Source organism: Sander vitreus, chromosome 8 (assembly GCF_031162955.1).
Source record: "Sander vitreus isolate 19-12246 chromosome 8, sanVit1, whole genome shotgun sequence".
Taxonomy (NCBI): Eukaryota; Metazoa; Chordata; class Actinopteri; order Perciformes; family Percidae; genus Sander; species Sander vitreus.
Window position 1 is genome coordinate 5584741 of NC_135862.1, and position 15838 is coordinate 5600578.

General features: G+C 41.4%; 1 protein-coding gene across 9 annotated transcripts in view; it reads right to left on the reverse strand.

Moving 5' to 3' along the window:
• Window positions 1-102: 102 nt before the first annotated feature.
• The window catches only part of LOC144521858 (suppressor of tumorigenicity 7 protein homolog), a 66061-nt gene continuing 50325 nt past the window's right edge, over window positions 103-15838 (reverse strand). For 3 of the 9 annotated variants that reach the window (XM_078256487.1, XM_078256491.1, XM_078256492.1), the window contains 9 exons: window positions 14591-14781; window positions 14387-14484; window positions 13795-13924; window positions 13141-13213; window positions 11699-11801; window positions 10371-10521; window positions 9832-9924; window positions 4287-4429; window positions 103-887 (listed from right to left, as the gene is read on the reverse strand). In XM_078256487.1, coding sequence (XP_078112613.1) covers window positions 792-887; window positions 4287-4429; window positions 9832-9924; window positions 10371-10521; window positions 11699-11801; window positions 13141-13213; window positions 13795-13924; window positions 14387-14484; window positions 14591-14781 — 1078 coding nt within the window. In that variant the 3' untranslated portion in view covers window positions 103-791. The remainder of the gene's footprint in view (window positions 888-4286; window positions 4430-9831; window positions 9925-10370; window positions 10522-11698; window positions 11802-13140; window positions 13214-13794; window positions 13925-14386; window positions 14485-14590; window positions 14782-15838) is intronic. The other 6 variants (XM_078256488.1, XM_078256493.1, XM_078256490.1 and 3 more) reach the window with 6 other exon arrangements.

The window sequence follows — 15838 nt, forward strand, 5'->3', positions numbered from 1 at the left end:
AAAGCTTGTTTTCCAAAGTTGTTCTTTGATAAGTATACATGCGTTGGATGGAATAATATAAATTGGCTTTTAAGTCTAAAACCACTGGTCCTTAAAAATATATTTTGTGTTTATGTCTAAAATACAAAATGCAAGTTTGGAATCAAAACTAAGATCAGCGCGTCACTCAGCATCATTTCAGAGAACAGCGCCTGGTGGATCCAGGTAAGTTTGTGAATGAAAACACACATCAGAAGATAAAAGAAATATGCAAAAGATTCCACAGATAAACAATAAAAACCTACCAGGGTGTGTTTTGTACTTTAACTGAGCAGCGGTGCCAGATGCTGTCGGCTGTACTCAGACTTCACTCTGGACGAAGGCGTTACAGCCGTTAAAACACAGCAGGAATCAAAATGGCGGGAAGAAGCCGGCTTGCAGCAATACACAAAAAGTCCTTTATTGTATTTTTTTGTCTTTTCACTTTTTTTTTTTAATGATGGCAATTGATCACCTCTTTTTGTACAACAAAAGAACAGCTTTAAATGATTGAAAACCCAAAAAATGCGAACATATCAAATAAAGTCAAAACCAATTCTGGATTCCATTGTTTTGCCTTTTTGTTTCATGCCTCCTCCCCTCGTCGTCCTCAGTTTGGTTTGAACTCGCTAATCTTGGCACAAAGGTGCGTCAGTCAAGCCCAACGCAGCGTTCTGGGTTTCAGTTCAGCTGTTTATGTCTTGGATGGAGGTCGGCTCCTGGTCCTGGTCCTGGGTCTGGGTCTGATTCTGGTCCAGTCCGGTCGGTCTGGGTCAGATGCGGGTGAGTTGGTGCCAGAGGCTGGACGGCAGGATGCTCTCCACCTTCTCCATGATGAAGTTCAGAGGAGCAAACAGCGTGCTGAGGAACTACAGGGAGACAAAGAACAACAGTCACACACACACACTTATATATATATATATATATATATATATATATACATACATATATACATACACACCGTACGGCGGGCCGCAGCAGCCTCTTATTTCAATACAAACACAGGCTAATCAGAAAGCACTGACGGTCACAACCATGTCTAGGATTTTCAGAAATATAGGGGCTGGTCGGCCTATGACATAAAGCCATCGAACACCTCTTTTTTTCTTCGTCAGGTTTGGAAATCTATCGGTAACATTAACAGACAGCGTGTGAGTCTAATGATGGAAAGCCAAAAAAGAAACGGGAAAGGTGGCGCTGAGATGGTCAGACTCAAAAAGATTTTTTTCTAAAATTTCACTTTGAGCCAACATGAGACGAGGAGTCCTGAAAGAGCTCAGGATACAATCTTTAAAGCGACTGAGCTCACATATAAACAGATCCTAGTCCCATCTGCTGATGAAGACAGTGTGGTACAGTTGAAAGCTCTGGAAAAGGCCAGTATGTGGACCTTTAGTCAGGATTGTTTTGTTCAATTGTGGATTCATTTTCTGTCAATTATTTAATTGATTAATCAACTAATCGCTTTAGCGTTTAAAAATGTAACGAACACAATAGCGTGCACTGCATCCAATTCTTCCCATTAAAGCAGGAATCGGCATCCTTTACTATCAAAAGAGTCATTTTTGGCCCTAAAAAAATTAGAGGAAATCTGTCTGGAGCTGCAAAACATAGTTGAGCCTCATAATGAAGGTAACATAGTCTATTAAGTCTAAATTAGCCTACCAACATTACTAAGAGGTCTAAATGAACATCCATTAACATAGTGATGCTTTTATGGTCCTGTCTTTGCGGATAGAGGCATATATTTTCTGAACTCTCTCAGTTTTGTTTTTTAAGTCTAAGAATAGATGCTTTATTGAGGGACTCTTTCATGTATTTCACACCTTAACTATCTCCTGAACTACCATGGAACTAGCAGCAGCAGTGGCTTTTGGAGATTTGATCCCCAATTCTTAAAATGACATTTCCAGTCTGTGCCTGACTGCTACTGTGAGTGCAGAACAGCTCGCTGTCGGGCCTCGTCCTCAGGTTGGTGTTTTGGCAACAACCGGTGAATAGGAGGTGAAGGGGAGTGGGGGTCGAGGGGTGATGGGGGCTCCACCAGAGCAACAGCGGGACATAGAGCTTCCCGGTTTGTCAGATGGAAGATAAAAGCCATGAAGAGTCTCCTCTCCACCTGCATGGATCAGCCTCACATATCTCTGTTCCTGCTTCAAAGGGCACTTCAAAGTAAAGGTGTGTGTCCCGTGTGTTTGAACTGTGCGGGAGGGCGCGGGAGGGGGAGAGACCGTCCTGTAATCCAAAAGTACTGACGCAGCGCTCTGATACACCAGATGAAGTGGATCAGGGTATCGGCCATGTTGGGACCACCTTACGATCCACATTTCCATTCAACCTGCAGGATGGAATATGCGACCTTTCTGCTTTTGCCACCTTCGGGACAAAATGTCAGTGTTGCACACAATATATCTCATAACGTCAAGAGCAGACTGCTACAGTATGAAGTTTGCAAATAAACACACAATGCGCACACAGTTGTCACAAATCAAAGTCACTCATTTTTAGTTCCACAGCAGAGCCTTGCCATGATTGACCTTACATAAAACGACCCCAGCTAGTTCCATGCAATGAGGACTACAGATGTTAAAGACAGCACTGGGTTGGCTGATATTTAAATTGGTATCAGAAGAGAGAAGTTGGATCGGTGCATCCCTACCGAAAAGAAGATTCTTGGAACATAAAAATATAAATTTAGTCATAATTTAAAAGTAAGTCAGAGCCAATTTAAACAACATATAGTGATTATATTACTGCATTCTGCTATTTGTCAACTAAGCATAATCACAACAACGGGACCAACATGCAACATACAGACACTAGGGTGTGTTTCCACATTATTATTTAATCTAGTTGGGCGAACCTGTGCTGGGAATTACCTAACTCAGTGTGTCAATAATAACAATAAAAGGTGTAAGAGTTGTTAAATCTCCTGTGTGGCTGTGCAGAGGATGTGCAGGGTCCTTTTTTTTTTACAATACAAATGCACTTGGTGCATCGTTTCCCTTTAGGAAAGTGTTTAGCTGATGTATTCTACTACCCAGGATCTGAGCGATTGGGTTTTATGATCAAGTCAGGTAGTTTAGATGACGTCCTCAACAACAGCTACACTCATTAAATAGTTCATATTAGCTATGTGAAATGGCAACTCAATTTCTTTGTTTTTAATGGAATAAGATAAACATTAAAAAGTTGCTTAACATACTGTTTACAGATGAATGTATAGATTGATACAGTAAGTGATCCTGGCACCAATACAGAGAGAGCAGCAGGCCTGTGTGTCTGTTGATGGTATCTGCTGATAGCATCACCTCGGGTGGGGGGGATGAGCTCACCCACATTCCAGGTGAGCAGCATAGCGCTGCAGGGAGAGGGGGGGGGCTCAGCGCCCTCCACTGGCTGCTATGAATACAGATGACTTTTTAACATCAGAAATGAACAACTTCTAAACTCTTTAGCATGGTTATCTGTTGGTGTGAGGCCGCAGTGGAAACGCATGTGTTCATGACACGATTAAAGTGGGCTAAGCCAGGCAGTGACTAAATGACTTTCAGATATACAGTCTGAGAAGAGGGACTGCAGCAGCCCACCAGCTCACACCAACCTGAAACATATCAGCTGTTGCTCTTAAAACCAGTTCAAGAGCCAATTCAACGAATCTACTTCAAGGCTGTCAAAGTTGAAAAATGCTAAATTGAATCAGAAAATGAGCAAGAAACTAAGAACAAGGATTATTACAGACAGAAAGAAGATAAACGTGAAATAATTCAAGCTGATTATTTTGCAGTTGTAGAGCGCCGACACTTCAAAACAGAAAGTTTAAAAGGAAAAGTCCCAGGGCCAAATGAGTATATCCCCGTGGAGCATATTTCATAGCAGTCTGACTGTTAGGTTAGAACGTGTGCAACCTGAGGGTGGCCCATAAAGAAAGGTCACGGGGTCTAGATATATTATTCCATCCGGCAGATTTTATGGAAATGAGGCTATTAACTTTTAAGATCCCTTGTCGCCAACCAGAGCACAGGTTAAGAGGAAGGTTTTGTGCTAGAGAGAAGGTCAGAGGGTTAACCAAATCAATCAGATGCATTCTGTGGACACCATCCACAGCAACAGATTTCACTTTCATTGATTTTTGGCAGCAAAAATCAAAGTTCTGTATTTCTTCTTCGCTGAAAACATTCCAAACGAGTTACTGTGTGTGTGTGTGTGTGTGTGTGTGTGTGTGTGTGTGTGTGTGTGTGTGTGTGTGTGTGTGTGTGTGTACTCACAGCTTTAGCAAACACTCCCATGAGTTCAGGGAACTGGTGTGTGAGCAGAGCCAGCATGGCAGTGAAGGAGCAGAGACCGGCTGTGAAGAGGATGAAGAAGGGCAGCTCCTTCTTAGGGTAGACTGACACCTCGTGAAACACTGCTTCCACGTGGGACAAAAAACACACACACACACACACACACACACACACACACACACACACACACACACACACACACAAAGTTAGTTTTATACATTTATTTCACATATATCTAAAAATTGTACTTTCGTGACCGCAGGTTAGTGTTTTGACCAACCATTTACACAAAAACATTTCTTAGTCCCTGTTTCTACATTTTCTTAATGACAGGTAACTTTATTGTTCAGAATGTTTTAAGGAAATGTTTCAATTTTTAAGATGTGGACACAAAAAAAAAAAAAACCCTAAACTTGAAGTGAACTGACCATCTGACCCCTTCAGAGCGCCATGTACAAGACTGGCATATACTTGCCATTGAAAAAACCCAGAATCCCCCGAAATTAACCAATCAAGGAAAAGAGACAGGCGCAGCCAGATCCATATGATGTATGCATTACCTTTCTGGAGTAACACTTGGTAGCCACTAGGGTTGGGTATCGTTTGGTTTTTTCCAATACCGGTGCTAAAATGATACTTTTAAAACGGTGCCAGTGCCTGAACCGAAATATATATATATATATATATATATATATATATATATATATATATATATATATATATATAATATAAAATATAAAAAAGGAGCACAAAACGACAGGTGGCAACATTTAAGAACGGCTTGTTTATTGCTAAGGCCATATGGTCACAATTAAATGATTTATTAATAATGTAATAACAATAACTTATAACAATTACTTATTTCACCAGTAAATTGCTGGTAAACAACAAAAACAAGCACCAGATGGGAAAAGGGTATTTTACAATAACTTTGAATGCACCCCAAGGCTGGTGAGTTTCAAGTAAACACACCGTATGTGTTGTTTTTCTGACAACGGCAGCTGCAGTCAGACTGTTACGTCCCGGTGCTGGAATCGTCTACAGGGAAATACAGTCACACTTTACACCGCTTACCGTAAGCTGTCAGCATTTTAACCATTGTGTCAGCTACTAGCTAACGGTAACGTAGCGTCCCGTGCAGCGATGCTTTTGAGAAAAAAAAAAAAGTCCGGCTCCGAAATGAGGCACCGAAATTTTCGTTCTTATTCGGTCTCGTTACTACCGTTTAAGTCGGAACCGCGTTTCGGTACCCAACCCTAGTGGCCACTCAACATTTGATTGTAAACGTGAATCTAAAAATAATAATAATCGCAAGATTTTCTGATCATATGTTACAGTTTTTTCTTGAGCACTACTATTGCCAACACTAAGGCTGTGGGTTCAAATCCCACCGAGGTCACATACAAATCTCACACCTTAAGCTTGATTTATAGTCTGGCTATCACCATGCCAAGCTCAATCTTTTAAGATTGAACATTATGGGGAGTCTGCTCTATATTTTCTACTGCACAAGAGGCGTGATCAAGGGGTATAGTTCAAATGACTCTGTACGCAATTGGATAGTCCTTCAACCAATCAGCGCGACCAGCAGTGACACGACCGCAACAACAGGGATTGAGCTGAGCTCCATTCTTTTGGCCACCAGCGGGGCTAGCTTTTACCAAAGCTGGTCAGTAGTAAGGCAAACACATCCTTCTTTTGTAGGAATTGTTCCAGGGCAAGTTTCTGTTCCGTTTTCAGAGAAAACTTGCAGCGACAGCGGTATCAATGGGTTGCTGCGCTTCGGTGGCTGCCATGTTGAATGTAAACAAAAAGCTGCTTGTCGCCGCTTCTCTATCGTCATCGTGTTAAACCCGCCAATAGGGGCTGGGTTTACCCAGTCTACGTGATTTATGCTTCTGCATTAAATCTACGGCGTGGAGACACGGACCCTACGACGGACCCTACGCTGTAGCCTGACGTGCACCTCTCGAAAAATGTAACTACACGCCGTGGCTTGGTAGCGTTGCATTTCCCCCTGCTCATTTCCTGGTTCTCCTTCTCCATGAACAACATGAAATCAAGGAGAGGGTTAACTTTTCCTGCTACAGATTTCCCTCCGTGGTCAGAAAGAATAGGGGAGACACTTTGTTTCTCTCACTATAACTCTAGAGTTGTTATTCGCTCCGAAGATAATCACCGTCACTCTCTCACCCGCTCTACCACACACACACACACACACACGCCAGCCCTAATATTCTCTTAAAGAGATCGACGCACACACCAACGCACGCAAGTATAAACTTCAGGCCACTTACGTAGGCCACGGCGAAAGCTCTGCGTGGAGCCTCCGCAGAACCATGAATCATGCTTTAGGGTGGCTGTATCAGGCAAAAAACAACAACCATATATACAGTATATTCCGCTATCAGTTATAAACAATGAGCAGAGTGTTAGTAAAAAGTATTTTAACAATAGAGAAGAAAATCCTATCCAAAGTTATGCATGTACTTTGTATGACCGTAGTGTATTTCAATGTGAAAGTGGTCGTTCTAGATGGGTTTGTTTTGTACACAGTCAATGTCAGATGTACTTAGAGTTGGGAAAAGAGGTACTTTCTGATGATCTGTTGGTTTATTTGTACTTAAGGTGGTGAAATATTACCACATACTTGTGAGAATAGTACCATAGCGTCAGTCAGTAAAAAACTGTAAAAAGTCTAAAGAAAACGGCAGTGAATAAAAAATGTAAACTTCAGGTTTCGTACAACTTCACTGCAAAACTCTTCCTCTGTATGTCTGCAGACAGACATGTCTGATCAGGTTACTACATACAGTACAGCTCTATACAGGATCCAAACATACAGTCAGTATGAGAGCCACACTGCTCCTGCATCAGAGGAAAGAAACACTGCTATCGCTACAGTGTCATTTATGGGTCAGTCATGTTTAATTATTATACAGTTATTTCTAATTAGTTAAAACCGAATATTTGCAATATTCAGTGGAAAAACAATTCCATTATTTAAATACATTGAGGGTTTACAGTATGTGTACATACATCTAGCCAGCCACACACAGACACTCGCACAGCAGTGTGTTGCTGCTGGTGGCTGGGAGCCAACTTAATCAAATGAAGGTTTGTGTGTGAAGACAGACGAGCTGCTGAGCAGACAGCACGACGACACACACTCCGCATCAGCTCTCTGTTAAGGAATTTGTCCCCTCATCGCAATTATTAATGACAGATTTACCCACTCAGTTGTTGTGCCAGGCATTCAAATCAGCATCATTATTCTAAATGACAAGACCAAATCCACATTATCCTCATACATACACAAAACGCTCAAATCAAAACGTCACACACACAACCGTGTAGCTTCTACTAAGAACCTACAACTTGTCTCTTTGAATGATGCTGCTGCTGTGGCTACTAGTTACTACAATTATATAATCATGAAATACACTTTAATACACAAGATTTATTTATTAAGGCTAGGCTATCAAGACTTTTAACTTTTAGCCAAAAACGAGGGCATCGTTTTTTTATAGTCATCCCGATGTCAACTTGCCCAATAAACAGACTGCGAAAGACTGCGATGTTTTCTGTATTACATTCTGTCTGTGGTCTGATACGTGCCATGCTGTTAACTCTCTGGCCAATCAGACAGAGAGCCCTTGCCGTTAGGCCGCCACTGATTGGTCAGAATCTGCGCACGTGCGAGTAAGGTTTATTAGACTGGTGCATGATTAAAGTGGGCCAACATGAGTGCAGACAAAAGTGCGAATGCCAGAGAGGAACTGGTGGCTGGAGCTGTGATGACGAGAAATTGGTTTTAAATTATTGTTTGGGGATTTTCTGAGTTAGTTGAAAGAGATTATCAGTGTAAAAAAAATAAAAAAATAAAAAAGGCACTTTAAAATGTAACTTTCATTCTTTTTTTATTGGTGCCCTTTGTGTTCAGTTCAACTTGTTTAATAAAAGAAAGCTAACGTTAGCTTAAGTTGTCCGGCTGACTAAAAAGAGAGGGACTAGAAATCATCTCTACTGCTTTTTTTATTTGCCCCACAATATGAAAACAGTTTGTAGGGATGTCCTCATCCACTTTTAGGGATTTTTTAAATATTGAATATCTGCCGAAATCGAGTCCCAATCCGATACTTGTATTTGCTCAGATAATACAGCTGCACACGTTTATTTTTTTGTTTACAAAAATAACTATGTAAACAAAGTAACTAAAATAGGTCTTAAGCTTAATACTTAATAATAATAATAATAACTTAGTGCAGCAAATAAGTCTTTTCTCTCAACACCAAAACAGTTCTCTTTAGGATCCCAGTAGTCTATATCCTCCACGTTCCACTTCCGGGATTGCTCCGGTGGCGCAGGAAATTCCGCCGGATGTATGTCTTTTCGGCGATGTCCTTTACCTTAGGCTTTCTTTGTGTTGGAATTCTAAACTCCGGTGGATTTCTATCTGTCCAATCTGAGTTCTCTAAAACAACTTCTGAACGTACACGTTCCACCAAAACAAGTTACTTCCCGAAGCTATTTTGCATTGGCTCTGTGCGGAGCTTAGCGCCGCCCGTGACGATTGTGATTGGTTTAAAGAAATGCCAATAAACCAGAGCACGTTTTTCTCCCATCTCCCAATGCTGTGTGGACTAGCCAGACACAGCGGTGGAGGAAGGTCTGGCAAACCAAGACTAGGATCCCAGCAAACCCACAACCAAAATAATATTCCCCCGCTCTTGTGCTTAATAGTCAATCTTTGATTTTCTTCTCTTTAACTCAGATGTCAGCTCCAGGGAATAACAGCCTGTAAGCATGGTTAAGAAGAGTGGAGAATTGAAGTAATCCGCTTCTGTAAAACGGATGACTAAGAAAGAGACTTTTTTTACTTGTTGCCAAAGGATGGCAAGCTACGAGAGACTCTCTGGACAGACACTGGTGAGTGGCTGCGCGCCATCTTGGTTGTGTGTCTGTAGCGGAGGGCGTATGTGATTAAAGGAGGCGATCACTACAAGCTGATGTAAATGATCGGAGTAAGATAATCGGTGTAAATGCCGATCCACGATCAGTTAAAATAAGCCTATATCGGCTCTGATCCGATACTTCCGAACAGTTTGATTGTAACTTTTACGTTGTTGGTCACCGTTGTATGTATAATCGCAATATTGAACTAGAGGTCTTAATTTAACATCATATTATTGGCACTTCAATGTTGCTTAAGAACCTCGGCGCAAACCCTTGTGTAATCTAGTAAAATCTTGTGTAATATTGCTTAATTCAACAAGGAGTATACTGAAAGCAGCAGAAAGGCAGAGTACCCTTTAATATATGTTTTATTATCACGAGTAATATTGTTATCGCGATCTTCAATGTTATCGCGTATTTCCGTCATATCATGCAGCCCTATGTAAGACAGGAGAATTTGAAGCACTACATCTTTTTTTAACTGACAAATCAGATCATATTTTTTGCGCTGTACTATATAAATACATATTGTGTGCATGTACAAATGTGTGTGTGTCAGGGCGTCTCTTACTGGGTAGCAGCTCTCTGTCGGCCGTCTCTGTGCAGATGGGGTAAGGGTAGAACAGGTGACCCTTCTCCAGAGGATATGGGATCATTCTGAACGCTACAAACACACAAACACAGAGTTTTAACAAAGGGTTGGAGACAGCGGATTACTTCTTTAATGGTTACCAGTGAATAGAGAGAGAGAGAATGTGTGTGTGAGTGAGTGCGTGTGTAACTGAGAGAGAGAGAGAGAGAGAGAGAGAGAGAGAGAGAGAGAGAGAATGTGTGTGTGATAACAGAGAGAGAGAGAAAGAGTGTGGATTAACTGAGAGAGAATGTGTGTGTGTGTGTGTGTGTGTGTGTGCGTGTGTGTGTGTGTGTGTGTGTGTGTGTGGTAACAGAGAGAGAGAGAGAGAGAGAGAGAGAGAGAGAGTGTGTGTATTAACAGAGAGAGAACATGTGTGTGTGTGTGTGTGGTAACAGAGAGAGAGAAAGAGAGAGAGAGAGAGAGAGAGAGAGAGTGAATGTGTGTGTGTGTGTGTGTGTGTGTGTGTGTGTACTCACTGCCCTCCCAGGTGCAGTGCAGCAGGTTGAGCGCCCCCTCTACCCTTTTCCAGTGCTGCAGGTGGAAGAAGGCGTAGGCAATGGCCTCGCTGTCCCCTCTCTTCAGGATGTGTTCTGGAGGAAGGATCAGACTCTTCATCTCCAGCAGATACTGAGGAGGAGGAGAACAAAGGCATGAAGAACAGGATAGAGACACAGCAGTCAATCTGAATTTGACAACAACAAAAAAACGGTAAATGAAGTGTAGCTGAGTGTAGAAAAGAAAACCGCTAATAACCCAACTACAATCTGATTAATCCAACACTGTACCCACAGCAGCCGTCTTTTGAAAAGAAATCTAAAGGTTCCCCCCCCCCCGATTCAGTATGAATTCAGTTTGCTGCAATTCATCTACAAAACATTACTCAATGAATGCTATTCAACAGTAATAATTGTTAATATCCATCAGGAATGTTCCTGATCATGAATCAGATGAATTTACATCCCTTATCAGTATTAATACAACAGTATTACAAGTATGAGTTTGTTAACACGTGTACAGGTTTTACAGCCACCATCACTACTCCTCTTAACTTTCTCTCTTTAACTATGTAGCTTCTGTTGTACTGAGCTGTTTTATGCTCAGTAAAACAGTTTTTGTTTTAGAGTTTTGTGCATGACTTCTGAATCATTTCTCCCAACATTAACTAAAGCCTTAACCATACTGTACATCAGCACGTCTGTTATTATCAGCCAATTTAAGCTTATCACTCATATACCAAGTTCAAGTTCTTTATTTATCATGAGCACAACAATGACAGAGAAGCAGCCGTTGGCAATGAGAATCTTAAGTCTCAGGCTCCCTCCAACAATGCCAATTAGACATATAAAAGTTAAAAAAATAAAAAAGGGAATCTAAACATAAAATAGTGCAAGTCAAAATTAGCAATAAAATATAACATATATAAAATATAAACTAAAGTAACCAGTAAAGTATCTATATCGCCGCATGATTCGGCCGATAAGTAAATTTCAGTACAGAAATGCCAAAGATCCGTTTGATCATTTTGTGTTCCATAAAATGTCCAGCCCAGTATGCATATTGTATCTTAATATAACCAAAGTTATCTTTATCAAAAATGATTGATTATGTGTTTATAAAAAATAAAAAAAAAACTCAAATATGGATCAGTATTGGTCGTGTTTCATGTAAACATTTCAACAATTTCACTGGGCAGTAGCTGTGTGATGAGCATGTGATCACGTGTGTGTGTGTTTGTTTTTGTTTTTGTGTGTGTGTGTGTGTGTGTGTGTGTGTGTGTGTGTGTGTGTGTGTGTGTAAGTCTCACTTTGGGGACGTGAGGGTTGAACTCCACCGCTCTGTGGATGGCTTCTACTGCGTTCATCTCTGCTGTGCTTAGCCCTCGCCTGGATGCTGCCTCTGGAGAAAATCTGCACGCACACGCACACACACACACACTCCTGTCAGTAATCTCATTGGGATTGCACATCACTATATGATCAAAGTGATTTTAAAAATAACTCCCACAGTGCCGAATAAAGACTGAAATCCAGCAGAGCGACTAGCTTCTCTGTGTAAGAACATCACATAAATCCATGGCGTGTAACAGTGTCCGTTTCTCAAAAAAAGACTTGGATGAACATACATGTGAGAGCCAGAGCAGCAGAATACTCCAGTACATCACCAATACATGCTTTTTTTGTTTGATTTTTGTTAGATTTAACAGTTACACGATCAATTTTGACACTACAATTACCATAAAAAAATAAACAAAAAGATGAAGCAATAAAAAGCAATATCAATAATCTGTGTGCAGATACATGTATCTATAAATGGGCAAAGCAAAAGGCTATTTCAGTGTTTCCTCTATTTTGATTTTGTAGTGGCGGCCCTCCGTGGCAAAATTTCTGCCTCCACGATATCAAAAATAGGGCAGACGCACAATGTAGTCGCGGTTGCCTTTAAATGATCCTGCCGACATAATGCACCCCCCCGTTGGCTGCCGCTCACATTGCAATTTAACAACAAGTAGAACTATTCAGAGGTTATTGGGCCCGTCCAGTTTAACTCTACATACGGTTTTGTTGATGTAGTTTATTGTCAAAATGTTCGCTTTCTTCCGGGTCGACTATTAAACGAACGGCTCCACCAAAAATGTCACCGCAGTGGGTCCGTTCTAATTGGACAACGTTCAACTTGTCAGTTCTTGCAGCTCATCGTCCTGATATTAAACATCTGGAAACATTAAAATGGTAAGTGAGTCGGTGTAATATAATATAAATTGGAAATAGTCTATAGATGTGGTCATAGATGGTTTTTTGTAGCCCTGTTGTAGATGTTAAGTGCCCTATAGTCCCTCAAAAAATACAGTTCAATCACAACTGAAAATATGCCTCATTGTGTGTGAATAAAGGTGAATAAATATGTTTGTTTTGCAGCTAAGTGTGTTGTTGTTGGGACAGACCTGCCCCCACTGCTAAAAGAAAACCCTAAAGGAAACACTGTATTTCTATGGTTTTATCTGTGCACCACCATTATGTTTTGCGGTCATAAATAACCCAGAACCTCTGGGTGAGCGGAGACTGAAACACTCACAATAACAATGATCTACCCTCCAGGCAGCCCTGTACCAAAGAGAAAAATATAACTGCTACACCGGCACCCAGCCCTGTTCTCTCATTCACACTGAACACTTCCCCGGGCCATTTTCAGCTCTATTTTAAACTCTTAAATAGTTGAGCATTGTAGACGATGAAAAGTGATACTCACTTGTCCGATACCGCCCTGGCTTTGAGCAAGGCTGCTGTGTAGCATATTGTTGCAGATTTGGGTAAGCTAATATCTGTGGAGACATAAAGCAGACATGGACAGAGACATGTTTAGCAGACGTTAACATAGCAGACGTTTGGAATTACAGGTGCTGCGTTTAAGAAGCCGCCCAGAGGAGTTTGTGAATGAAGATAATGAGTTTGGGTTTCATAGCTTTGGGGTTGTTTTGCTATCAAGTTTTTATTTTTTACTCATCCAACAGTTAAGTGTGATCTGCTTTTTTTCACTGATATAAACATGACTCCAACACTACGCCTGAAATATTGTATGGAGCATTACGATGGATGAATAAAAGATACTGTAACAGCTTTACCAGTGTGGAAACACCAATGTTGTATGTCTATATGTAGGTGTAGTCAAGTGTCGGTTGTACTTTTTACATTTCCAAAATCACTTATGTGATGTGATTATGTGCAGTTTTCAGTAAATCCATGACATTTCAAACATTTCTTTTGTCAATATAATTGGATTTTAAGCATTTTTTTTCTGGCAAATTAACTTAATTTAAGTTAGAAAACAACATTTTCTACAGAAGTTCTGCCTTACTACATTTGTTTCTCAGTTACAAAACAAAACAATGTTTGAGTCCCTCACCGTCGTACTTGGCCAATACGGCCTGGACGTCGGCGTAGTTCTGGAGCTCTAGTAGTGACTCCAGCAGGTTCTCATGGATGTTGAACATACTGAGGAGAGGGAACTCCTTCATTAACTGGAAAACACACAACTGTTGTTACATGTAATACCGGACAGGGGGCGACACATGCACAGTCAGCAGACAAGAGCTTTTTTCAGCATTAAGCAGTTACAGTACACTGTCACTAGTTAAACTCCATCAATCAAAGAACGTGCGTGCATGTGCATGTGCATGTGTGTGTGTGTGTGTGTGTGTGTGTGTGTGTGTGTGAGTGAGAGAGAGAGAGAGAGTGTATTAACTGAAAGAGAGAGAGAATGTGTGTGGTAACAGAGAGAGAGACAGAGTGTGTGTATTAACTGAGAGTGAGTGAGTGAGTGAATGAGAGAGAGAATGAGAGAGAGAATGAGAGAGAGAGAGAGAGAGAGAGAGAGAGAGAGAGAGAGAGAGAGCGAGAGTGTGTGTGTGTGTGTGTGTGTGTGTGTGTGTGTGTGTGTGTGTGTGTGTGTGTGTGTGTGTGTGTGTGTGTGTGGTGCTGGCAGGCTGTGTACTTACATCTCTCATCATTTTAACTGCTTCTCGTGTTCGGCCAAGCTTTCTGGAGCACATGGCCAGTCTTCTTTTTATGTACACCAATACATTGGTGTCTCTTCCTGGTGGAGGCACACAAACACATAAGGTACACATACAGATCACTTCTATAGTCCACTGTTGTCCATATAGTGAAATTTGAAGCATGATGGAGTTGTTTCCACTCACTGTGCTGGGCTTCATACTGTGTACCGTGATGTTGGAGCTGTTGGCTGCGCCGATAGCAGCCCTCTCCAGCTTTAAGCGCCTGTTTAAACAAACGTTCAGCCTCCATGATGGTTGTAGCTTCTTCCTCTGCTAACAGGATGTATGCTGTCGCGCAACTACAGGAGGAGAGGAGAGGAGGAGAGGACCGGGATCTGTTAACCAGGAAATTACAAACTAACTTATTATCTTATTCTAATGGAGACAGTCATTCATTTGCCAACAAAATCAAAATACAGGGCATCCTTGTTTGTCTACACAGCGTGGCATCTCTGGGCGATAAAACGGCTTTTACGACTCATGTATTTTAAGCAGCATCTGACAGAGCACTGATCAAAGACGTTTTTCCTCCGAGTCAACCTGCTGTCACGGCCTTGATAGGAGCTGAACGCAACATACGACGCTGCCACAATTCCTCTGCAGTGCCTTTGTAGTTACAGATGCTCCTAAAAATAAACCTACACTGCCATGAAAACAAGTTCTCTTTCCCTATGAATGATGCAGGCACCCAAGGGCCCATCTGGGATGGGATTGCATCCCTCCCACCAACAAAACTTTCCAGCCTTTAAAATTAGATCACATTGAAGTCTATTGACCTTAAAGGAGAATTCCGGTCAATTTCAACACGTAACTCTGTTGTTTGGAAATTTGGAGTGCTGTCAGTAGCAAAAAAAATGAAAAATATCGGTGCTGCCTACACCGTGTTATCCCCCTGCTAGCGTTAGCACCCAACAGGCTTAAACAGGGCAAGTTTAAACGTGTTTTTAGCCTCTAAACATGCTCGAAATGTCATTCCAAGTGCCTACCCATGTGCAGTGATTCCTTCCGAGGGAACACAGCGAATCTGACTGCAGTAGATGTGACAGAAAGGCATAAAAGTTGTGTTAATCCAGCCAGTGCACATAGCTCTGTTTATTTCCTGTTTTCCGGTCAAGTCCACACTAGTCGATTGTCAAACTCATACAATCCAATATTCCAGTCAAATTTGCTGTGTTCCCTCTGAAGGAGTCACTTCACATGGGTAGGCACTTGTAATGACATTTCGAGCATGTTTAGAGGCTAAACACATTTTCATTTTCAGTTTAAAACTTGCCCTGTTTCAGCCTCCTGGGTGCTAACGCTAGCAGGAGGATAACACGGTGTAGGCAACACCGATTGTTTTACTTTTTCTCGCCACTGACAGCACTCCAAATTTACAAACAACAGCGCTAC